Here is a 24,307-nt window from a genome sequence, read left to right as displayed (position 1 = left end):
GCTTTTGGGTTGAATTTTTTTTTAAATTGTAGATCTCACCTGCGGACATAAAGTGAGAGTACTTTCTGATATATTAATAAAGTTTAACTGAATTTTTTTTTATTTTTAATTTTGCAAAAAAAAGTTTTTTGCCCATAACTTTAAAAAAATGTTAGAATACCTATAAATGTTTTTCCATAATTTTGTAAAGTTTTTTTAGACGCATCTTTTGAGCCCTAATTGAACATTTTTTGTCCATATTGACCGGAGACAATAAACTTTTAAAAATCAAAAATTTTGGAAAATAAGACTTTTTTGAAAATTTTGTTGAAAAATGTAGAAGTAACTTTCAAATTATCGATACTAACTTATAGAGCATTAAAAAACGCTTCGATTGACCTACTTTTGAAGCTAATTCGATAATAAATTTCGAAATTGTTGGTATTTTAAAAATAAAAAATTGTGGAAAAAGACATCTTCTTAACATTTTTGTTAAAAAATTTTTGTTTAACTATTAAACTATTATAACTATCTTGTAGGGTATGTAAAAATACATTTATTGACTAAAAATTCAATCACTTTTACCATATTTATGAAAAGTTATTCATATATTTCTAAATTATTACCTCTATGAGGAAGCAAAGTGTTCATGAAATGAGCACCAAAATTATAAAAAAATATACAACTTGGCAGCAGTTTTAAACTTTTAAGGGCTACTCTAGTTTACAATACTCTTTACTTATAACTACGCTTTTTCAAGAGTGTAATTATGTACATGTTATATTAAATTATTGTTTCGTTGTTGTCAAATCAATCTTAGCGGGGCTAACCGATACTAAACAATAACAAAGCATTCACTGAATGTGAAATACATCACTCTCTTGGATCTATATTTACTTTTAAGGTTTTACGCAATTATATAATTATGTTTCAAATGATATAAAATATGTTGAAAAATGTAAAAATTATCAAAAAATGTAATTGACGTCGTTAAAAAGAAAGCGCTAAACTTACAATTTTCGTTTCTTCATAAGATATGTCTATATAGGGCTAGGATACAGATTCAACGAAAAAATTTGAGGTAATATCATTTTTCATTTAATTTTGACTAGACGCACCGTGGCAAGTTTCATCCCCCGCTTGTTAGGTCCAAGGACCGTCACTTTTCTGCCGGTTCACTTATGAGACCTGATAGTGCCTCCTGCACCTCGTCCTCCTGGGTAAGGCAATCCAGGTTGCGAATCTCCAGCGTAATCTTTCGGTCCGCGTTCTGAATCTCACCCAAATTACCCTGCAGGTAGTCTATTTTTTACCGCTCATCTTCATGTTTCGTGCTGTTTTATTCCGTGTCGAGGAACGAGCGAGCCTAAACAGGGTACTACCATCTGGCCAAGATGGGCCCTGAACCACCTCCGTTAGTTACATAGACGTTATAGAATCGCCGGAACATTGATGCGACGTCTATGATATCCAAGGGCACATGACTCGACTAAGACTTGACTTAGACTTGACTAGGACTTGACTTAGGAATGACTAAGACTTGACTAAAACTTAAACATTAACTAAGACAAAGATTTAGCATTTGACTAAGATATGTACTGTGACTTGACAATGACTTGGACTAAGATTTAACTAAGACTTATACTTTGAGGGTAAGACTCCGTCAGAAAAAAAGCGATTTGCAAGTGGTCTTCCAATTTCTTTGAAAGCTTGGGAAATAGAAGTCTTATATGAGTTAAATTAAACCCTAAAAGGATTTTGAAAAATTTTCAAAATGGCGGCCGCTACGCCATATTGAAAATGAGTGTTGCGTTTTTTTCAAAAATTAATAACTCTGAAACTTTTTGATCGATTTTAATAAAATTTACAGGCGGTATAGTTAAAAATACGTAGTTTAATTTTAAATTATGACCAAAAAAAAATTTCCAAAATTTGTCAAAAAAAAAGTCAAAAAATTTTTTTGAATTAGTTTTTAGTTCAGTTGGCCTAATTTTTGAATTTTCTAATAAGTAGATATCGATTCCTTGTAATTTCACCTTTCATTTCATAAAAAAAAATTTATGGAGACTCTAATAGTTCTCGAGATATTGCGACTTTAGTGGGAGCGCGTACCGCGGAATTAAACTACGTAGCGAGGCGGAATATGAAGCGAGCGTACAAACGTGCACAATAGGGTATCCGTAACAATGCGACTTTCGAATTTTGTTTACGCCACCCCCCAGTTTCGTTCCAATAAAATAAAAAAAAATTTCCTAAAATTTGAAGCCGATTGATTAATATTAACACGTGCCAGTGATCGATCGAAATTTTCAATTAAAAATACACAGGAAAACTGCACTTTTTAAAAAAAATTCATAAGTTTTTTAATTCTCATGCAAAAAATTCTCCAGGTCACATTTGCCTTCATTTTTAGCTGCACTATAAGATAGCACTTTGCCAAAAATTCAATTTTCAAAAAAATTTTAAATGGCGGATGTTTAAAGTGGGTCATAAAAATGCACCACAATATATCCAAGGTTTTAACACATAAGTGTTGTCAAAAATTCAAAAAAATTTCTTACTCGGGGCTATTTTCGATCGTTTATCATGAATCTGATATCAGAAATTAATTTTTCAAAATTTTCGATCCAATATGGCGGGTTTAAAATTTTGATTTTCTACATTTTTGAAGTAAATATTCTACAACAACGTCAAGGGCGATTTTTGGATGTGCTATCTACGAATCTAATGTTAAAATTTTATTTTTTAAATTATCCGATCCAATATGTCGGATTCAAAATTATGATTTTCTACATTTTTGAAGTAAATAGTCTAAATATTAATTTATAGATTAATAGTTACAAAAAATAATTATTGGGATGTTTTAGAAACTCTTTTTTAGAAATTTAACTTTTTATACCTCTGCTTTTAAAATCGATTATTAAAGGAATATTTTAAAAAAAATTTGAATCCACCTTGCCATATTAGATCGGGTAATTTAGAAAATAAAATTTTAACATTAGATTCGTAGATAGCGCTTCCAAAAATCGCCCTTGACGTTGTTTTAGAATATTTACTTCAAAAATGTAGAAAATAAAAATTTTAAACCCGCCATATTGGATCGAAAATTTTCAAAAATTAATTTCTGATATCAGATTCATGATAAACGATCGTAAATAGCTCCGAGTGAGAAATTTTTTGAATTTTTGACAACAATTATGTGTTAAAACCTTGGATATATTGTGGTGCATTTTTATGACCCACTTTAAACATCCGCCATTTAAAAATTTTTTGAAAATTGAATTTTTGGCAAAGTGCTATCTTATAGTGCAGCTAAAAATGAAGGCAAATGTGACCTGGAGAATTTTTTGCATGAGAATTAAAAAACTTATGAATTTTTTTTAAAAAGTGCAGTTTTCCTGTGTATTTTTAATTGAAAATTTCGATCGATCACTGGCACGTGTTAATATTAATCAATCGACTTCAAATTTTGGGAAACTTTTTTTATTTTATTGGAACGAAACTGGGGGGTGGCGTAAACAAAATTCGAAAGTCGCATTGTTACGGACACCCTATTGTGCACGTTTGTACGCTCGCTTCATATTCTGCCTCGCTACGGAGTTTAATTCCGCGGTACGCGCTCCCACTAAAATCGCAATATCTCGAGAACTATTAGAGTCTCCATAAATTTTTTTTTATGAAATGAAAGGTGAAATTACAAGGAATCGATATCTACTTATTAAAAAATTCAAAAATTAGGCCAACTGAACTAAAAACTAATTCAAAAAATTTTTTTGACTTTTTTTTTGACAAATTTTGGAAATTTTTTTTTGGTCATAATATAAAATTAAACTACGTATTTTTAACTATATCGCCTGTAAATTTTATTAAAATCGATCAAAAAGTTTCAGAGTTATTAATTTTTGAAAAAAGCGCAACACTCATTTTCAATATGGCGTAGCGGCCGCCATTTTAAAAATTTTTCAAAATCCTTTTAGGGTTAAATTTAACTCATATAAGACTTCTATTTCCCAAGCTTTCAAAGAAATCGGAAGACCACTTGCAAATCGCTTTTTTTCTGACGGAGTCTTACCCTTGACTAAGACTAAGCCTTTGATTAAGACCTTGAAATTGACTAAGACTTAGACTAAGTTTTAGACTAAGACTTAGACTAAGGCTAAGACTTAGACTTAGACTTAGACTTAGACTAAGACTAAGTCCTTGCCTTTGACTAAAACATAGACTTAGACTTGGACTTTGACTAAGTCCTTGACTTTGACTAAGACTTAGACTAAGAATTAGACTTTGACTTTGAGTAAGACTTAGACTAAGAATTGGACTTTGACTAGTCTATGGACTTTGACTAAGACTTAGACTTTGACTAAGACTTTGACTAAGCCTTAGACTTTGACTAAGACTTAGACTAAGACTTAGACTGTGACTAAGACTTTGACTGACTTAGACTTTGAGTAAGACTTAGAATGATACTCAGACTTTGACTGAGACTAGAACTTAAACTTTAGCTAAGACTTAGACCTTGACCTTGACTAAAACTTAGAGTTTGACTAAGACTTAGACTAAGACATTGACTTTGACTAAAACTTTGACGAAGACTTGATTATGACTTGACTTGTAAAACGAACACAGATTGACTAGAACTAGAACGAGACTGTGACTATATGAGAGGGATTAAACTGTTGCAAATTTTTTAAATATATTCTGGTGTTATTTTAACACCTCACGATTTTCTGTGATAAACATAAATTTCTTTATTACATTGTCGGGCGTCGTTTTGCTTTAAAAAATTTTTACTTCCTAGATAAATGAACGAAGTGAAATTTTTAAATGTGTTATCACTAAAAATAAAAAAAACAGCTATTTCGATGCTGAGCGTCAATGACAACTTCAGTTATATACGGAAAAAAGTTACTATATTTTATAAAAGTATATTACAAGTGTAGGACACAATGTGATAAAAGTATTTTATGATATAATATCGAATTACTAAACATTAAAAAACTTACAATATTTAGTAAAATGATATTAAAATTTGTTAAAAGCACAGGTTTACAAATTAAAAACTTTTTTTTGACAATCGAACAAAACATTTTTTTTTCGAATAGTAGGTGTTTGTTGAGTAAGAAAATCATAGTTTTAATTTTTTTCCCTCGCGCAGTTTTTCTGTAGCTTCAAATTTTGCATTTTCGAGGTGCGGCGGCACTTAAACTTACCTGTATGAAAATTAGCTTATCAAAATATAATAAATTAGGTATCATTGGAAAGGTTATTAAATTACCTTTCGATCCATAGGTCACAGAATAAAATTCAACAAGAATTGAGAGAGTTACAGTCGATTAAAGATGAAATTTCATGACAATTTTGATGATTTTTAGATATTTGAGTAACTTCTACTATTTTTTTCTACATCAAACAGGAAAGAATGTTTAGGTTTTAATTTTTTTATTGATAGACTATATCATTACACAAATTTTGAGCCCTTGTGGGCCTCGATTGGATTAAAAATGACAATTCTACACTAAATTTAGTGAACGATACTACATTCTTCATTTTTAGTATATATATACATTTGCAGCAAAAATTCAAGTAATAAAATTTAGTTAAGCCCTAAAGTGACTAAAATCACTAATCAAGGGTTTCTGAAGTCGTAGATTTCGAATGCAATGTTAGTTTTGCAAATTTCAAAATGGCGAATCCAATATGGCGGACAAAATTTTAAAAATCGATTAAATTCGTCTCAAATTCGTTACTCGGGGGTTTTTGGGGTCGCTGAATACGAATCCGATGTCAGATTTCGAAAATTAAAAATGGCGGATCCAGTAGGTGCGAATTCGATGGATTTTAAAATACTCGTTCACCATTATGAATCCATCATTTTCAATTATCGAAATCTGACATCGGATTCGTAATCAGCGACCCCAAAAACCCCCGAGTAACGAATTTGAGACGAATTTAATCGATTTTTAAAAATTTGTCCGCCATATTGGATCCGCCATTTTGAAATTTGCAAAACTAACATTGCATTCGAAATCTACGACTTCAGAAACCCTTGATTAGTGATTTTAGTCACTTTAGGGCTTAACTAAATTTTATTACTTGAATTTTTGCTGCAAATGTTTAAGGGATACTAAAAATGAAGAATGTAGTTTCGTTCACTAAATTTAGTGTAGAATTGTCATTTTTAATCCAATCGAGGTCCACAAGGGCTCAAAATTTTTGTAATGATATAGTCTATCAATAAAAAAATTAAAACCTAAACATTCTTTCCTGTTTGATGTAGAAAAAAATAGTAGAAGTTACTCAAATATCTAAAAATCATCAAAATTGTCATGAAATTTCATCTTTAATCGACTGTAACTCTCTCAATTCTTGTTGAATTTTATTCTGTGACCTATGGATCGAAAGGTAATTTAATAAACTTTCCAATGATACCTCATTTATTATATTTTGACAAGCTAATTTTCCTGCAGGTAAGTTTAAGTGGCGTCGCACCTCGAAACTGCAAAATTTGAAGCTACAGAAAAACTGCACGAGGGAAAAAAAATTAAAACTTTGATTTTCTTACTCAACAAACACCTACTATTCGAAAAAAAATGTTTTGTTCGATTGGCAATTTCACTGTAAACCAGTGAAGTTTATTAATTGATATAACTTAGTAAATATTATATAATTTTTTTTAAAGTTTAACACTTGATATTAAAACTAAGATTCCACTCAACGTGAAAAAGCGTTCAGCTGTTAGTAGAAATATATCTCTCATTTCATTTAAAATGTAAAATCTATGTCCCTTGGTCAAAAAAAAGTTATTAGCTAGCAAATGAATATTGTTTGGTTTATTTTATTAATATCTATAACATACTCTAATTTTTTATTAACTTATAGAAGAACTTTGAGGTTATTTAAAACGAAATGACAGACTAAAAAGCAGACTAAATGTCCCCTACTGTCCCTGTCCTCGAGGCACTTGCACTACATTGCCTCTAATAGTTAATATATACATTCTTTTGTATTAGATTTAAACAAAAATTCTTTATAATCTCTAATTCTCATATTTTAAAATTCATTAATTACTTCATATAAAATTCAAGAATATCATTTTAAGAAATGATTAAAAACATGTCACTTATTTTCATATTTTATATTCTGCCAAAATGAATTCATTTTTGCACACGCACTACGAATAGGTTACGCGCTTACACTCACTGTTTTACCGATGCTACAATAATAAATGAATAACCTCAAGCAATTAGAATGTTCTGGTCTCTATCCTACAAATTATATAGTGGAGCAGAAAAATAATTGATTAACGATTGTAACATAGTTGTCCACTACTGTCCCGTCTGTAAAATGGTAACTAAATACTTTATATCTCTTATAAGTCAATTATTAGCAAAATGTTTCAATTCTTTAAGAAATCTGACAGCTTCCATTGCTTTATAAATAACATACTTATGTTGTGAATCAAGAAAAGAGAAAAAAAAAAAACAGGAACTTGGTTTTATATGATAAGAAGTTATTTATATGAATATAATATAGATATTCTTAATATAATATTTGTTCCTTTTTATATTCTGTTTCTTTTTCAAATGTCCCCTACTGTCCCGAAGTACCGTAACCAATCTTCTCTCATTTTTTGTATAAAAACAAAAAAAGTTTGTTGTCCACGCAATAGAAAAAATATCTAGATATAAACCAATAAATTAAATTTAATAATAAATAAATAATATATTTATTATAAATAATTAAAATTAAGTTGAACTAATGTTATAACCATTATCCCTTTCGATTTCAACTGGATACTATCAAATTTGCAATGTCAACATGTGACTTACTAGAAAGGTAGCCCTAATACTGCAACACATTTGGAACCAAATAATTCTTTCGTAAAAATACTTGTTGGCCCTGAAAAGGGCCGATTGTATTTTGAAAATGGTGGTCAAGATTTACTTGGAGCTGGTGTACTTGGTGACAGCCTTGGTGCCTTCGGAGACGGCGTGCTTGGCGAGTTCACCAGGAAGGAGAAGCCTGACGGCAGTTTGGATCTCCCGGGAGGTGATGGTGGACCTCTTGTTGTAGTGGGCCAAGCGGGAAGATTCGGCAGCGATGCGCTCGAAGATGTCGTTCACGAACGAATTCATGATGCTCATGGCCTTGCTGGAGACTCCAGTGTCGGGGTGCACTTGCTTCAACACTTTGTAGATGTAGATGGCATAGCTCTCCTTCCTCTTGCGCTTCTTCTTCTTGTCAGTCTTGGTGATGTTCTTCTGAGCCTTGCCGGCTTTCTTGACAGCTTTGCCACTTGCTTTAGGAGGCATGGTTGTTTTCAGAGAAAGAACGTCTGAACTCGGAGAGAACACAAAGCGAATTGACATTAAGCAGCGAAAACTGCCCTATTTACATTCTCTTACAGTCGTGCTCCTACATTCTGATTGGTGCGGGGACTCACTGCAACCATCTGCCACTCACGACGAAGAGAGGGGAGCGCAGTTGTGGGCGTGACCTGTGGAGAGAGCGTAAATAGGCGGATTTCAGGCGCAGAACATCATTCGCTTCGTATTTTTCGTTGTGTTCACATCGTTAATCTAAAACTAAATCGAAAATGTCAGGACGTGGCAAAGGTGGCAAAACCAAGGGAAAGTCAAAGACCCGCTCCAACCGGGCCGGACTCCAGTTCCCAGTCGGTCGTATCCATCGTCTCTTGCGCAAAGGAAACTACGCCGAGCGAGTTGGTGCTGGTGCTCCAGTTTACCTAGCCGCAGTTATGGAATATTTGGCTGCCGAAGTCTTGGAGTTGGCCGGAAACGCAGCTCGTGACAACAAGAAGTCGAGAATCATTCCCCGTCATCTCCAACTCGCCATCAGGAACGACGAGGAATTGAACAAGCTCCTCTCTGGAGTCACCATCGCCCAGGGTGGTGTTCTCCCCAACATCCAAGCTGTTCTTTTGCCAAAAAAGACCGAAAAGAAAGCTTAAATTATCCATATACTCACCCTCACACAAAACAATCGGCCCTTTTCAGGGCCATCAAATATTTTTTACGTTTGAACAATTGAGTTACATGCATTGTTTATTTTTCATTTGAATTATTTTGAAAAATTTCTTTCTCTATCTGAATTATGTGACATTTACTTTATGTTAGATATTATTAGAAGTTGCTCAATAACAGTCAAAACTGAAGTATCAATTCTTGAATCAAATTTTTTTCATATATCTGTAATGAAAATATTTAATTAATTTTTTCAATTATTTTGTTACAATATCTTTGAAACTATGCCAATTTTAGGAACCTTATTTTCAATGACATTTCCGACAAATTAAATACATATACAAAAAATTACATTTGAACAAATTCAATTATTTTGGAAAACCTAATTCTTACCATTGTTTTATTACAATTTTTTAAGATTCAATTATCTTTGAACAAAGTAAAATAAAATTTATAATTAAAATTGTTCAAAAGTTCAATTGCTTTGCTTCCTCGTGGAGGAAATTTTTTTTTTGCTCACCGTAAAGAGAAGGCAAAATATTCATGTAATCAACATCTGGATTCACAACTTTTTTATTTATATTTTCCAAAAATTTAATTATTTTTACAGTGACAAGGACTATAAAAAATTGATTTTTTATATTATATTATTTAAAAATACAAAAACTCAATTTTTAAATAATAATTTAATAATTTTAATTAAATTTATTCTAGTAGAACTTTCGGAAAATTATTTAAAAATAATTGATTTAGAGATGAAGTTTTTGTCAGAATTTTCTAAATTCAATAGGTAGTTTTAGAATTATAAATAATTATGAATAAGTCTACTTTTAGAAAATTAAATTCTTTTAAATTTACAACCCAAAAATTTGTCTACTAATAAAAAAATACAGATTTACCATTTTTTTGTAAACAGAAAAAAAATATTTCCATCCTAAATTAGAATGGATACTAAAAGGTAACGTGGAATCGCCTATTGTAGTACTTTTTTAAAATTTTGATAAATATAAGAATTAAATTATTATTAATTATTTCGGACTTGACTACTATTCTAAATATTTGTTTGAGACAAAGAAAATTCTTTCGTAAAAAGCAATTGGTGGCCCTGAAAAGGGCCGTTTGTTGTCAATCATCCACTATCAATTTCTTTCCACTTTACTTCTTGGCAACCCTCTTTGCCGCGGGCTTCTTCGCCTTGGGCGCTGCAGCCTTCTTGGGCGAAGCTTTGGCCGCCTTCTTGGGAGCAGCCTTGGTCACCTTGGGTTTGGCGGTGGTGGACTTGGCCTTCGGTGGCTTGGCCGCAACCTTCGGGGTCTTCTTCTTCTCGGCGACGGCTTTCTTGGTCTTGGCTGCCACGGCCTTCTTCGGAGAAGCTGCTTTCTTGGCCTTTGGTGCTGCAGCAGCTTTGGGTTTGGCGGCAGTCTTGGTCTTGGGCTTGGCTTTGGCCTTGCCCTCGGCCTTGGCGACGTTCAACTTGAAGGACCCTGCAGCGCCCTTGCCCTTGGTCTGGATCAGAGCCTTGCTGGCGACTGCAGCCTTCAGGTACTTTCTGATGAAGGGAGCCTGCTTCTCGACGTCGACTTTGTAGGTGGCGGCGATGTACTTCTTGATGGCTTGGAGCGAAGAGCCGCCTCTCTCCTTCAAAGTGGCGATGGCCGCGTTCACCATCTCCGACGCTGGCGGGTGACTGGCCTTGGCGCGGGGCTTCTGCGCCTTGGCTGCTTTCTTCGGAGTCGCCACTGCAGGTGCGGCTGGGGATTCTACTTTGTCTGCCATTTCGTGGAGATAGTTTTCAAAAAAGTTCAAGTAAACTCAGTGATGCTCTCAACGTGACTTGTGAGACTGAAGTGACCATTTTTCGAAGAGAGTCGGGTGTTAGTAAAACGCACGAACGTTGAAGAAAGACCCCGACGCTCGTTGGGCGTCTGCCGTTTAAATTGTCGCTAACTTGCGAACCACATTCAAAAGATTTTATATTTTTTAATGATTAAATTATACTTATCGTTTTGATAATATATTGAATTTCACTTGCACGAATATTGTCTTCCTCGGTTCTTTAAAAATATTCTTTAATCTTGTGGTAGTTTCTTGCAAAAATCAATACTTTCCGGGCCTCTGCTATAAGTGAACGGACGTTACAAGTTTGGAAAATTGTTAAAAATATACTGACAAATTAAAGTTTTAAATATTTCAGTTTTAATATCAACGCTTTGGTTATCACTCTTGTGGAGTATTTAACTTATTTTATTAGTAAATATAAACTGAAGACATTGAGAGCAGTTTAATTTTGTTTTGAGTTCTAGCTCTCAATGTAGTTTGGTGGCGCGTGGATTAATGTGTAGTTCAATAATAAAAAATTTATGAACAATTTATTATTATCACTAATATGCGATTTCGTATATTTTTAAACAATATTTCTTTTTTGCAGAAATTTTGTACTGCCATTTAGACGTAGATGCATGAGATATAGATATATATTCTGGCAACATTCAAGATATTTTTTCCTTTTCCTTTTCCTTAATTTTAGTTGAATTGTATTTAAATTTTTTTTAATCATATTTTATGGTATAATAACAAAATGATTATAATATTATATGCTATAGTAACGTTTAGTCTGATTATCTTGACAAATTGTCTTTTATCTAATGCATAATTTTTCGTAGCAGATGCGTTTCGTTAAAATTATTAAATTATTTTTTGAATTCGTGTTCTTTGATTGTTTGCAATTTAAGTTATTCTTTACCACAAGTTCTATAATTCGATGTGCAGAAAACTTTCTATGTTTCGCTATATAGACAGTATATTTAACAAAAGTCACATCTGTTGTATTGATTGAAACAAAGTTTCTAATTTATAAGAGAAGAATAACTGTATATTCTGATGTTAATGAAATGAATTATCTGAAACGTTGCAGATAATATCTGCAACTTAATTTGTATTGATGTATTTAATTATTCAACTTTTAAAGTATAATATAAGTCAGTATTTTAATTTAAACTATTTAAAATTAAATATTGTTTTGAAGAGTAATAATTATTCGTCTTTTCTAAACTGAAAACATTTATTTTAGGTTACATAAAATAAATATGTATTAGGATGTTGCGACATCGTTTCATTTTTCAGAATACGAAATAACATATTCGTTATTTTATTTTTGGAGCCGTTGTTATAGCTTACAGAAAAACTGCACACGCAATATAACTATATACAAGGTAATTGTCTATTAAAATTGTTTTGAGTATAAACATTATACAATTAAATTTAATACGATTAAACTGCATACGATAAAACTGTTTACGTATTAAGTTAATAATATTTTATTAAAAAAATATTGCTTAGAATTAAATTGCATGCGAGGAAACTGTAAACGAATTAATTTAGAAATAAATTCAAATTTCAATACCTTTAAACTGCATACACATCAAATGTATGCAACCAAATTCTCTGTATATTGAGTATTACATTATCGTTTCTATAAGGTTAGTAAATAAATTTCAATAGTATTATGCTGACATCAATTTTTATTAAAATAAAATTAAGTACCTAAATGAAGAATTTGAAAATTAATAAAAATGTCAGCGTCATAAATAAAAATTTCGACAAATTAAACAAACCATTTGAATAAATAGAAAGTTTTAGTACTGTATTTATGATCACAAAAAGTAAACTTTTAATTTAACTAACAATAAGTAAATAGTCGAATAACCAATCATTTCTCTCAGTGTAAAACTTTATAGCAATAATGCATGTAAATTTCAAATGTGATTCATTCTTTGAATTTTGAACATGACGTTTTGAAGTTAACTAAATAATAAGAAAATTCAAAAGTATTATTTTATGTAATTATGTTAAGAATCGATTAGTGGATCTTACTAATAATTGTCATTGAAAAAATTCAAGTTATCTGAATAATAAGACACATTTATTCTATTCTTAATCTTATGTTTATTCTCGAATTATATTAAGAGTGTTCTGAAGTTATCTAAATAATAAGAAAAATAAGCATTGTCTGTAAGCTCAAAACAAGTAAACTAAAATGCCTGCTCCAAATATACGCCCACGTAATAAAATATGGTGGCCCTGAAAAGGGCCGATTGTTTTGTGTGGTGGAAAAAATTAAGCACGTTCTCCTCGGATGCGACGGGCCAACTGGATGTCCTTTGGCATGATGGTGACTCTCTTGGCGTGGATGGCGCACAAGTTGGTGTCTTCAAAGAGACCGACGAGGTAGGCCTCGCTGGCCTCCTGGAGGGCCATCACGGCGGAGCTCTGGAAGCGCAGGTCGGTCTTGAAGTCCTGAGCGATTTCACGGACCAAGCGTTGGAAGGGCAGTTTGCGGATGAGGAGCTCTGTGCTCTTCTGGTAGCGACGGATCTCACGGAGAGCGACGGTTCCGGGCCTGTAGCGATGGGGCTTCTTCACTCCACCGGTTGCAGGCGCACTCTTACGAGCGGCCTTGGTGGCGAGTTGCTTTCTTGGTGCCTTACCACCGGTGGATTTACGCGCGGTTTGCTTAGTACGAGCCATTGCTTCGAAGTTCAAAGTACAAGTGACGATTGATGGTTATGGCGGTAAAAACTCACATATTTATAGGTTTGAGATTCTCCTGCATCGGTTAGTCAAGAGGAAGGGGGAACTATTATCCTGATTGGTTGGTCAGATCATGGAGGGGAGAAGTGGAGTTCCGGAGGGAATAAAACTGAGAGCTCAGACAACGAAATATCATTCCGAGTTTGTTCTCTGTTCTGTTTGAACGTACTTACTTAATTCTCTGCAAAAATGACTGGTCGTGGAAAGGGTGGAAAGGGATTGGGAAAAGGAGGAGCAAAGCGCCATCGTAAAGTGTTGCGTGATAACATCCAAGGTATCACCAAGCCCGCCATTCGTCGTCTGGCTCGTCGTGGTGGAGTAAAACGTATTTCGGGATTGATCTACGAGGAGACTCGTGGTGTCTTGAAAGTGTTCCTTGAGAACGTGATCCGTGACGCAGTCACTTACACCGAACACGCCAAGAGGAAGACCGTCACCGCCATGGACGTCGTCTATGCCCTCAAGCGTCAAGGCCGCACCCTGTACGGTTTCGGCGGTTAACTTCATTCATCCATCATCATCATCAAAAAACAAACAATCGGCCCTTTTCAGGGCCACTAAATTTTTTTACGTTTGAATTCTTTTCTGTTGAAACATAATACTGGTCATATTTGTCAAGTATGCAAAAAATTTACTTTTATTTAGTCTTTATTAAAAACTATTCAATAGGAAAGTTTATAAATAGCTTTCTTGTAAGTGGTTGCAAAGTATTAATACTTTTTTCGTATTTATAATAGTGGAATGTGGAGTACCGTATTGTGTATTGATTTTGTTCTATATTTGAGCGTCATTTTTTTCTAGGGGTTCTAACGCCCTTTTACAATGTATCAGAACTATGTCCAGCAACTTATTTTTACAAAGTTTGTATTTAATTCGTGAAGCTAATTACTCTTTGAACTGTGTTTCATACATAGTTTTTATTAAGACACTGTAGAATATGATTAATTCTTTCTATTTCATTCTAAAGGTTTGAATTTACAAAACTTTTGTGATCATATTAACTTCTGCCGTACGGAAAAAGAAGATGGTCGTTGTCGATAAAGAGTTTCTAGTTGTGAAGATTAGTTGCGAAAATTTCCGTTAGAAGCGCTGGTGTCTTTTCGGCAGTTGATTAGTTTATGAAAGTCAAAATTTTTCTTCAAGAAGTACCGATCAAGAGTTGGAGATGGCAGCACATGTTTCGTTTTACATCTTACCGAACTCAAGCATATTGTCACTAACACTATTCTTAAAATCATGTGAGTATTCATTGTATTCATTATCATTAACATTAGAATAATCTTTCTTTGTTTTGAAATAGTAATTCTTTATTCGTTCAGAATAGGCTCGCGAACGTCGTGCATAAGATAGAAAAGGAGATAGATATACTTATATCCTATTCTACCTCATGCATCACGTTCGCAAATCAGAACTTTAGCCATAAATTTTAAATTTACTTCCAAATTGCAAGGATAAAAAAATGCGTTTAAATTTCATAGTAAACAAGCTAGAAATGTTGTCAGAGACAAACAATTGCGTTAAAACTTAGAACTAGTGTCCTAAATCTAACATAAAAAAAGAAATAAAGATACAACATAATAGATAAATTAAAGTAACTCGCAAATAATATTTAAAATTTTTTATTTCTTCATTAAAATAAACATCATTATTTACAAATACATTCGATAAGTTCTTTTTAAAGCCTTACTTCGTTGTCATTAATTTACAATATTTACAAAAAAAATGTACAAATGTCACGAGAAAATACAATTAGTTTTTAAATATACAAAACTTTAAAAATAAAGTTACAATACTTTATGTTAAAAATTACCATACGTTTTGCTAAAATTACAAAACTTACTAAATGCGTTCTTAACATAAAACTTTGTATAATATATGGAGAGTTACTATTTATTATAAAAAATTGAGTTTTTGTATTTCAATATTTAAATTCTAAAAGAACTTTGGGAAACTTATTTAAAGTAATTGGTTCAGAAGTGAAGTTTAGTTGAAAATTGTAGAAAATAATTGAATTCAGGAATGGTTATATTTATAATGTTTAGAAATTATTAAAATTCATAAATTTTACTCCTTTATAATATGATTTGTCAGGGCAAATAATTTTAATGAAAGTAAATTGTCTAGGAAATTGATAAACTGAATCTTGGACCAACCTGAATAGAATTTTTTTATTAATTTAATTATGTAAATTTAAATTAGTAATTATTACATTTTATTAATATTATAAACATGTACTATTAATTTACTAATGAAAAACCAATTAAATTTAATTATTCTATCGATTTATTATTGTTGTTTTTATTATTATAACGTTGTGATTTTAAGGGGTCGTCCATAAACCACATAGCCCTAATTTTTTGGGGATTTTGACCCCCCCCCCCACCCCACACACAGTGGAACAGAATCTGACATTATTTTTTCAAAATTCAAAATGGCGGATCCAATATGGCGGACAACAGAATAAAAAAATTGATTGAATTGACCTGAAACTGAATACTCGGGGATTTTCAGGGTTGCTAAAAAATAAAAAATTAATTGTATTGGCTTGAAAGTTACTTAAGGGTTTTAGTATTACGTAGCTGCATGCAACGACGCGTCTAGTACATAATTTAGTATATAAAAAATAAAATTAAAAAATATATATATATAAATGTTTAAAAAATAAAAAAATGGAATGTAAAATCCTATGGCAGCCTCCGCGTAGTAATTTCTGGGGTCGTTAATTTAAAAATAAACTATAAAAATTAAATTCACCAGCTAATGTCAGGGTATTTAACGAAATTTGATTTTACCAAAAATTATCATACTGATGTCAGATTACCAGTTTCAAACAAATTCAAAAGCCCCGAGTATTCAGTTTCAAACCATTATAATTAATTTTTTTTATTTTGTCGTCTACCATATTGTATCCGCCGTTTTGAATTCTGGAAAACTAATATTAGATTCATAATCAGCGACTGCGCGCATTATTATTCCCCAAATGTCATTTTTCCGAAATTTCATTTTACCGAACTGCACTTTTGCGAATAGTCATTTTTGCGAAAAGCCAATTTTGCGAATTGTCATTTTTTCGAAAAGCTATTTTTGCGAATTGTCATTTTTGCGAATTGCCAATTTTCCCAAAAGTCATTTTTGCGAATGGCCGTTTTTACGAATTGTCAATTTTCCGGAAAGTCATTTTTGCGAATTGTCCTTTTTACCAAAAGACATTTTTGCGAAATGTCATTTTTGCGAAAAGACATTTTTCTGAAATGTCATTTTTACGATTAGTCGTTTTCGCGAATAGTCATTTTTGCGAATTGACATTTTTGAGAAATGTCATTTTTGCGAATCGTCACTTTTACGAATCGCCATCACAGAATCGAATTTTATTCATGATAAAACAAAAAATTAGGAAATTTAAAAAAGGCTGAACCAAAATAAGGAATGAAAAATTAAAAACTAATTTATAAACCATTACTAATAGATAAGAACCCTGAATTGCAGTATAAATAAGTTCGATATGTTTTATTACGCATTAATTAATTATTCAAACTTTATTTTTTAATATTTTTAAAATAAATTTGTAAGATGGATAAATTTAAATAAATTGTAGATATCAAATCCAAACAAATATTTATATTTCCTATAACGTCAATGAAAAACTTTTTTATTCTCAATTTAGAATACGGAACTGATAGATATTATTGTATTAAATGTGAATATTTAAATTTTAAATTGTTGATTTTATTTGAATTGAATAAAAATACGTCATTGCTGACTTTGAAATATCAGTCAAAAAATATTTACAGTTATCGACGTATAAAATTCCAACATAAAAAATAAATACTCGAACAAGTGGAAAATAATTCTATTTTATCTATTGTGTAAATATTACCTACTATAAGTAGAGCAACTTTTTTTTCGAATCGACAGTGAGTGCAAAAGGAGCTTCTTCTAAGGTTGCTTTATATCGAAGAACTTTTAACTAAAAAGCCAAATAATTCTGTACAGGTAATTATAAACTTTTCATTTTATTTGTTTGATTTGTATTCATAAGAACATTAATGGTAAAAGGTAATTCTTTTGATTCTGCAGAAAAAATTAAGAATAAGTTTCAAACACACTGCTTGATTCTTCAGTTTCGAAATTATAATATTGATCAATCATGATCAAAGCAGCAATCATCTGTGGACTAATTTCACTAGTCACTGGCGCACAAAGTACCTGCACTGAGAATGAATTCAAGGAGCTGGGAGCATCCCTCTCCCAATCGGTGGAATACATGCGGGATAAAGTTGGAGATGAGAACGTGGCAATTTTCATTGGCGCCAAAGGAGCTGGCAAGAGCACACTAATTAACTACCTGATCGGCAATCAACTGAAGACTGAACGACGTTCGCTTTTCGATCCAGTGACATTAGCAAGAGTCTACAGTGAGTCCAAAGGGCCAAGAGTAGCTGGCGAATCAACCAAAGCCGCAGTTCCGACAAGATGGACTTCCTCGAAATTACCCAATTTGACTCTCTGGGACTATCCCGGATTTGGCGATGACAACGCAGTACTTCAAGAGGTCACCAGTGTCTTCGACTTCCATCAGTTGGCGAAATACGTTAAGTCTCTAAAAGTTATTTTAGTCATAGACTTTAATGACCTCCTGCAGGCTAATATCGAACCGCTCGTTAAGCTTCTCACGATAAATGTTGAAAAATATTTCGGAAATCACGTAGAAGAATTCTTATCCGGACTATCTGTAATTTTCACTAAAGTGCCTGCTGAAGTGCGAAAATCTTCATTCGACATGAACTACCTAAATACAATGTTAACAAACAAATTCTTACTCAACAAACATGAGGAAGTGCCTCAAATTGTAAAGAAATTTGTCCAATACTTAGTAGACAATAACCAGCAAATTGGATTATTCAAAAAAATTGTACATGGTCTTATTACAAGTGATGCCGACTTTAATATCATTCCAGCTATTGAAAATTCGAAAAGCATTGAAAGTAGTGCTCTCAAGAAATTGCGACACTCTATTTCCGAAGCCTCAAAACTTTGTCTGCAGAAATTCAAATTGTCAGAAGCAATTGCTGATTCAAAGCTATTCCTTACCGGAATATTCGGAACGAAAATATTTGAAATTGAAACTGCGTTGAAACAAAAATATAATAAGGATAATGAATTAAAAACACTGAAAACAAAATTAGTTGATATGGGAATTATTGTGTCCAATGCAAAGAATGGTGAAAATGATTTATACAAAAAAATAGAAATTTATAAAGTAATTGATGACAGTATTAAATATGAAGTTGAAAATTTCCGTCTGATTGAAGTATCGAAACTAATTGAATTTGTTAATAATGTGCTGAATAAGGCAATGAACAAACCATTGGAGAGCACTATGAAGGAAGTTTTAATTGCATCAGATGCAAGTATACAAAAAGCAATCGCTGATATTAATCAAAAGTTGGAAATTAAAGTATGAGGAAAGTTATGAAATCTGCGTTTCTAATTAGGTTAGAAAAATTGTATGCTTTTTGAATTTTTGTCTTTATTTCTTTATTATTGTCATAATCTTATAATACTATTGAGTTTAGTTCTTATTAAGTTTCAATTTTCGAATTTTTTTAATATTTTAGATTTTTTTTGTCGATTACATTTAACATTATCTGTATTTGACAAAGTATTATTATCTGAATTTTTATTAAGTTTACATACAACTGTAATTCACAGTTTAGACACCTGTAAAGAGAGAAAGAGACAACTGTTTATGTTTATTTTACTTTTAATTATAAGTTAAGTTCACTACCAATTGTTTTATTATGTTTATTTGTATAAACATTAAAAAAAATGTATGTCGTAAATAAAGAATTTAAATTTATAATTTTTCCTCTTAATTAGATAATTAATTTTTTACTCTTGTGTGGGAGAACAATAATACACACAATTTTTGTTATAGTTATTTCCCCATTTTTGTTGTTCAAAACGATAAATTTATAACAGAAACAATTAAACTTTAGCAAAGTGTGGAAAGTTACAGAATCGACCCTCTGTACTTTACCAGGGTGTCTAGCGAATTATGATTTTCAAATTCCCGGCAAAATCCCGGATTTCCCGGACCTAAAACTAAATTATTCCCGGACATTAATGACTATATACGATTAAAATTTCATAATTTTTTAAATACAGTGGAAACTGAATTATCCGAACTAATTCAGGCAGGATTTGGTTCAGATAATCAAAAGTTCGAATAATAGAAATTGCAATTATTTTCGTTTATATAAATGATCGTTTCGGAATTATTTTGCAACATCCAATGGCATTTATGTATTCTTTTAGATATTTACATTAAAAGTCACTGAGATTCAACTGCAATAAGTTAAAAACATTAGGATTTATATTTAAAGTTTTCTAAATTCAATAGTTTTAGAGTTGTAGATAATTAAAAATAAGTCTACTTTTAAAAATCCAAACATTTCGTTACCTATAAAAAATGAAAAAATAGATTTACAATAATATATTTTCATCCTAATTGAAAATGTGAATTGAAATTTAACGTGAAATTGACTATTACCTATAATATATCTATGTTTAAAATTTTTGAAAAATATAAGACTGAAAGTAGTTCTCCGGCTTCTATACACTTGTAAAAATTTATTTTCTTCAAATTCTGAGGAAATGTTTCTTCGGGTGCCCTTTAAATGTGGTAAAAATTTCAAAACCCTTTGCGATGCTAAATTTTCACTTATTCAAGTTCAAACTTTCACTTTTCCATGCGATTATGTTAAAAATAAAAAATGTCAACCACAATATCTCGTTTTTTGACATGGCAAAAGGTTTTGAAATTTTTACCACATTTAAAGGGCACCCGAAGAAATATTTTCTCAAAATATGAAGAAAATCTATCGAAAATTAATTTTTAAAAGAGTAGCAGCCGGAGAACTATATCTTAAATTAAATTTTTTTTATAGATTTTAATGAACTAACGAAACTTTCCAAAAATTCCCGGATATTTTTTTTAATTCCCGGCAATTTCCCGGGTAAACTAAATTCCCGGTTTTCCCGGACGCTAGACACCCTGCTTTACCCATACTATTCTGTATTTTGATGAACTTTGCTGGATTTTGCCTTTCTTTTCCACTCGATTATATTTACCAATAAAAAAATGAATATGATAGAAATAAATTTTGACATATCGGAGATATTAAACTTTTAAAAATTTTGGAAAATAAGACTTTTGAAAATTTTGTTAAAAAATATAGAATTAACTTTAAAATTATCGTTACCAACTTGTAGAGCCGCCTTTGGTTTGCAGCTGAACAACTTTTGGATTATCACGCACCCAAAAGGATTGTCGTTCCACCAAAATGGTCAGTAGCAGCCTATCGAAAGTCTGCTGCTGACTCAAAGGTCTCTCAGTGTATAATACAACTTCTTACCATTAGTAACAAATAAGCATATTGAACAGAAAAATTCAAACGTTTAAAAAATTTGTGGCCCTGAAAAGGGCCGATTGTTTTGTGAGGGTGAGTGGAAAATTTAAGCTTTCTTTTCGGTCTTCTTCGGCAAAAGAACAGCTTGGATGTTGGGGAGAACACCACCCTGGGCGATGGTGACTCCAGAGAGGAGCTTGTTCAATTCCTCGTCATTCCTGATGGCGAGTTGGAGATGACGGGGGATGATTCTCGACTTCTTGTTGTCACGAGCTGCGTTTCCGGCCAACTCCAAAACTTCAGCAGCCAAGTATTCCATAACTGCGGCTAGGTAAACTGGTGCACCAGCACCAACTCGCTCGGCGTAGTTTCCTTTACGCAAGAGACGATGGATACGACCGACTGGGAACTGGAGTCCAGCCCGGTTGGAGCGGGTCTTTGACTTTCCCTTGGTTTTGCCACCTTTGCCACGTCCTGACATTTTTGATTTAGTTTTGAATTAACGAAGTAAACACAACGAAGAATACAAAGCGAATGATGTTCTGCGCCTGAAATCCGCCTATTTACGCTCTCTCCACAGGTCACGCCCACAACTGCGCTCCCCTCTCTTCGTCGTGAGTGGCAGATGGTTGCAGTGAGTCCCCGCACCAATCAAAATGTAGGAGCACGACTGTAAGAGAACGTAAATAGGGCAGTTTCCGCTGCTTAACGTCAATTCGCTTTGTGTTCTCTTCGAGTTCAGACGTTCTTTTTCTGAAAACAACCATGCCTCCTAAAGCCAGTGGTAAAGCCGTGAAGAAAGCCGGCAAGGCTCAAAAGAACATTACCAAGACCGACAAGAAGAAGAAGCGCAAGAGGAAGGAGAGCTATGCCATCTACATCTACAAAGTGTTGAAGCAAGTGCACCCCGACACTGGAGTCTCCAGCAAGGCCATGAGCATCATGAATTCGTTCGTGAACGACATCTTCGAGCGCATCGCTGCCGAATCTTCCCGCTTGGCCCACTACAACAAGAGGTCCACCATCACCTCCCGGGAGATCCAAACTGCCGTCAGGCTTCTCCTTCCTGGTGAACTCGCCAAGCACGCCGTCTCTGAAGGCACCAAGGCTGTCACCAAGTACACCAGCTCCAAGTAAATTCTGTCCACCCTCAACAAAACAATCGGCCCTTTTCAGGGCCAACAAATATTTATACGAAAGAGTTATTTAGTTCTAAACAACAATTATTATTTAACTTTTTTTACTGCTGGAATTTAGATATTTGTGTGTAGTGTAAGAAGTAAATTTCATGAAGTCACATGTAGGAATTAAGTATTTAAAATTGTATCTAGTTGAAGACATTTTTTTTATATTAATAATATAGAAACAGTGTATTTATGAATATAAATCTGCTGACAATAAAGAGCTTTTTTACGTTGATTAAAACCTTAGTTTTGGCTAAAAAGTGAATGCTAATTTGATGTAGTACTATAGAAGACAATGTTTAAAAAAAATTTAATAAAACAATGGGTGTAAACGAATTGCAATAAACTATATAGGTAAATATAATTTTATGAATAAAGTTCAATTTAAAAAAAAGTCAACACTACGCGGTATTCCCAAGCGGTCACCCATCCAAGTACTAACCGCGCTCAATGTCGCTTAACTTTGGTGATCGGACGAGAACCAGTGCTTTACAACATGATGTGAGCGTTAACTGTGAATCGTACTTTTAGAAACGAATGATAGCTCTCGCAGTGAACTCATTCTTTTTGATCTAATAAACATTTCAATGTTCAGTTTTATACCCTGCTTTTAGGGAGCGTTCACAAATGATGTCACGCAAGTTTTCGGGACTTTAGACCCCCCCTTTCCTCTGTAACGCAAATTCATGCAATTTCACATGTAAAAATACATTGTTTCACGTTTAGTAGAGACCCCGCCCCTCCCCCCAAAAACGTGACATCATTTGTAAACGCTCCCTTATCACTTATAGGGTAATTAGACGATTTTTTTAGGAGTAATAATACATGAATAGAGGATATCGTTTGAATTCCAGCTAATTATTAAAAATTAAAAAAGGTTTAAATTTCTTGATGAAATTTTATTTATGCGGAACGAATAAATTTCTATTTAGCTGTGAGACAAGTATACATTTTCTGTGCGTGTTTTTATTAAATTTACAATTTCGTTGTACATAAAAAAGTATCATTTCACTGTTTTCATAGATATTTTTATTTTCTTAGTATTTTAATAATAATTCCTATTCGATTCTGGAAAAAATATATAAATGAAATACAATATTTCATTGTTTTTTTTACATTTCAATGGACTGGTTCGCCAACATCATCAAATCACTAATTAGAATAAAGTACATAAGTACATAATTTAAATAAAGAAATAAAACAAGTAAAAAATTAAAATTTTTCTATACAAAATATTTCTCGAGCCCTGGAAAACCTGAAAAAGTCATGGAATTTTATTGAACGAAAATCGTAGCAACCCTGCGTATATATTAATCTTTACTAATGACAGTGTCACAAAGTACACGGAGAGAGAATATATATTAAATTTTGTAAAAATATTTTCAAATTAGGGAAAAAGTGCGACAAAGCGAAATTTTCATATAAAAAAATACTAAACTTTAAAAAAACTTATGTGAAATTTAGTATAATTATATCAAATATCCAGAATATTAATTAAATTCTAATATAACTTTACTAAATTTCATATAAGTTTTTTTAAAGTTTAGTATTTTTTGATATCAAAATTTCGCTTTGTCGCACTTTTTCCCCAATTTGAAAATATTTTTACAAAATTTAATATATATTCTCTCTCCGTGTAATGTTCAAAATTTTGAAAAATATGTTTATTTACTAAAAATAAATTATTCAATGAAAGATGAAAATATATATAATTACTGTTGATATATGTATAATGAAAGTTTTGAGTTAAAAAATAATGAAATTAATCGAAAAGCTAATCCTTTTTTAATTTATAAATAATGAGCTTTTATAAAATATTCTCTGGACAATTTTTTCTTCAAATTTTAATTTATATCTTTACACAATCTTCATAAAATTGAATACCAAAATGTATAAATTAATATTTTTGGAATACATTTCTGGATTTCGATAAAGGGATTCTTGAGAATGACAGTCTGCATTCATTATTATTATTATCGAATAAACTGATATGATCAGATATTCTGGAACAGAAACCAGCTTCAGACGAAATGTATTGCAGATTGTCTATAATTTCTAAATTTGTATTGGCTATAAAAATAATTAATCTCATAGTAGAAAGCCAGTGCTTCAAATATAGTAATATTTCTAATAAGCAAATAGTGAATAATTATTAGTT

At 32.1% G+C, this 24,307-nt stretch overlaps 7 protein-coding genes and 1 non-coding gene across 8 annotated transcripts; 4 read left to right on the top strand and 4 right to left on the bottom strand.

The window, feature by feature from the left end:
* Positions 1–7,884: 7,884 nt before the first annotated feature.
* On the bottom strand, positions 7,885–8,349 carry LOC122506667 (histone H2B-like). The gene has a single exon (XM_043618986.1). The coding sequence runs from the start codon at positions 8,346–8,348 to the stop codon at positions 7,920–7,922; it is 429 nt and encodes a 142-aa protein (XP_043474921.1). The 5' UTR covers position 8,349; the 3' UTR covers positions 7,885–7,919.
* A 159-nt stretch (positions 8,350–8,508) lies between these two features.
* Positions 8,509–8,998, top strand: LOC122506693 (histone H2A-like). Its single transcript, XM_043619013.1, has one exon. It carries the CDS (start codon positions 8,576–8,578, stop codon positions 8,948–8,950), a length of 375 nt encoding a protein of 124 aa, XP_043474948.1. The 5' UTR covers positions 8,509–8,575; the 3' UTR covers positions 8,951–8,998.
* An 899-nt stretch (positions 8,999–9,897) lies between these two features.
* LOC122506647 (histone H1C-like) lies at positions 9,898–10,825 on the bottom strand. Its single transcript, XM_043618955.1, has one exon. The coding sequence runs from the start codon at positions 10,737–10,739 to the stop codon at positions 10,119–10,121; it is 621 nt and encodes a 206-aa protein (XP_043474890.1). The 5' UTR covers positions 10,740–10,825; the 3' UTR covers positions 9,898–10,118.
* A 2,902-nt stretch (positions 10,826–13,727) lies between these two features.
* LOC122506725 (histone H4) lies at positions 13,728–14,101 on the top strand. Its single transcript, XM_043619043.1, has one exon. It carries the CDS (start codon positions 13,743–13,745, stop codon positions 14,052–14,054), a length of 312 nt encoding a protein of 103 aa, XP_043474978.1. The 5' UTR covers positions 13,728–13,742; the 3' UTR covers positions 14,055–14,101.
* A 3,372-nt stretch (positions 14,102–17,473) lies between these two features.
* Positions 17,474–19,017, top strand: LOC122506731. The gene is made up of 2 exons (XM_043619050.1): positions 17,474–17,546; positions 17,631–19,017. The coding sequence occupies exon 2, from the start codon at positions 17,701–17,703 to the stop codon at positions 19,015–19,017; it is 1,317 nt and encodes a 438-aa protein (XP_043474985.1). The 5' UTR covers positions 17,474–17,546; positions 17,631–17,700.
* Positions 19,018–21,045: 2,028 nt separating this feature from the next.
* On the bottom strand, positions 21,046–21,522 carry LOC122506691 (histone H2A-like). The gene has a single exon (XM_043619011.1). It carries the CDS (start codon positions 21,444–21,446, stop codon positions 21,072–21,074), a length of 375 nt encoding a protein of 124 aa, XP_043474946.1. The 5' UTR covers positions 21,447–21,522; the 3' UTR covers positions 21,046–21,071.
* Positions 21,523–21,674: 152 nt separating this feature from the next.
* LOC122506703 (histone H2B) lies at positions 21,675–22,147 on the top strand. Its single transcript, XM_043619021.1, has one exon. The coding sequence runs from the start codon at positions 21,731–21,733 to the stop codon at positions 22,100–22,102; it is 372 nt and encodes a 123-aa protein (XP_043474956.1). The 5' UTR covers positions 21,675–21,730; the 3' UTR covers positions 22,103–22,147.
* A 395-nt stretch (positions 22,148–22,542) lies between these two features.
* On the bottom strand, positions 22,543–22,662 carry LOC122506757. Its single transcript, XR_006302024.1, has one exon. It is a non-coding gene; the product is annotated as a 5S ribosomal RNA (ribosomal RNA).
* Positions 22,663–24,307: the final 1,645 nt, after the last annotated feature.

Source organism: Leptopilina heterotoma, unplaced genomic scaffold (assembly GCF_015476425.1).
Source record: "Leptopilina heterotoma isolate Lh14 unplaced genomic scaffold, ASM1547642v1 Lhet_43, whole genome shotgun sequence".
Classification (NCBI taxonomy): domain Eukaryota; kingdom Metazoa; phylum Arthropoda; class Insecta; order Hymenoptera; family Figitidae; genus Leptopilina; species Leptopilina heterotoma.
Note: the sequence above shows the minus strand (reverse complement) of the source record. Positions and strands in the feature narration are given on the sequence as shown.

What these genes read in the sequence shown, in the direction of transcription:
- LOC122506647 (XM_043618955.1), bottom strand. Translation starts at nt 10,739, where the DNA reads ATGGCAGACAAAGTAGAATCCCCAGCCGCACCTGCAGTGGCGACTCCG.
- LOC122506693 (XM_043619013.1), top strand. Translation starts at nt 8,576, where the DNA reads ATGTCAGGACGTGGCAAAGGTGGCAAAACCAAGGGAAAGTCAAAGACC.
- LOC122506691 (XM_043619011.1), bottom strand. Translation starts at nt 21,446, where the DNA reads ATGTCAGGACGTGGCAAAGGTGGCAAAACCAAGGGAAAGTCAAAGACC.
- LOC122506725 (XM_043619043.1), top strand. Translation starts at nt 13,743, where the DNA reads ATGACTGGTCGTGGAAAGGGTGGAAAGGGATTGGGAAAAGGAGGAGCA.
- LOC122506667 (XM_043618986.1), bottom strand. Translation starts at nt 8,348, where the DNA reads ATGTCAATTCGCTTTGTGTTCTCTCCGAGTTCAGACGTTCTTTCTCTG.
- LOC122506703 (XM_043619021.1), top strand. Translation starts at nt 21,731, where the DNA reads ATGCCTCCTAAAGCCAGTGGTAAAGCCGTGAAGAAAGCCGGCAAGGCT.
- LOC122506731 (XM_043619050.1), top strand. Translation starts at nt 17,701, where the DNA reads ATGATCAAAGCAGCAATCATCTGTGGACTAATTTCACTAGTCACTGGC.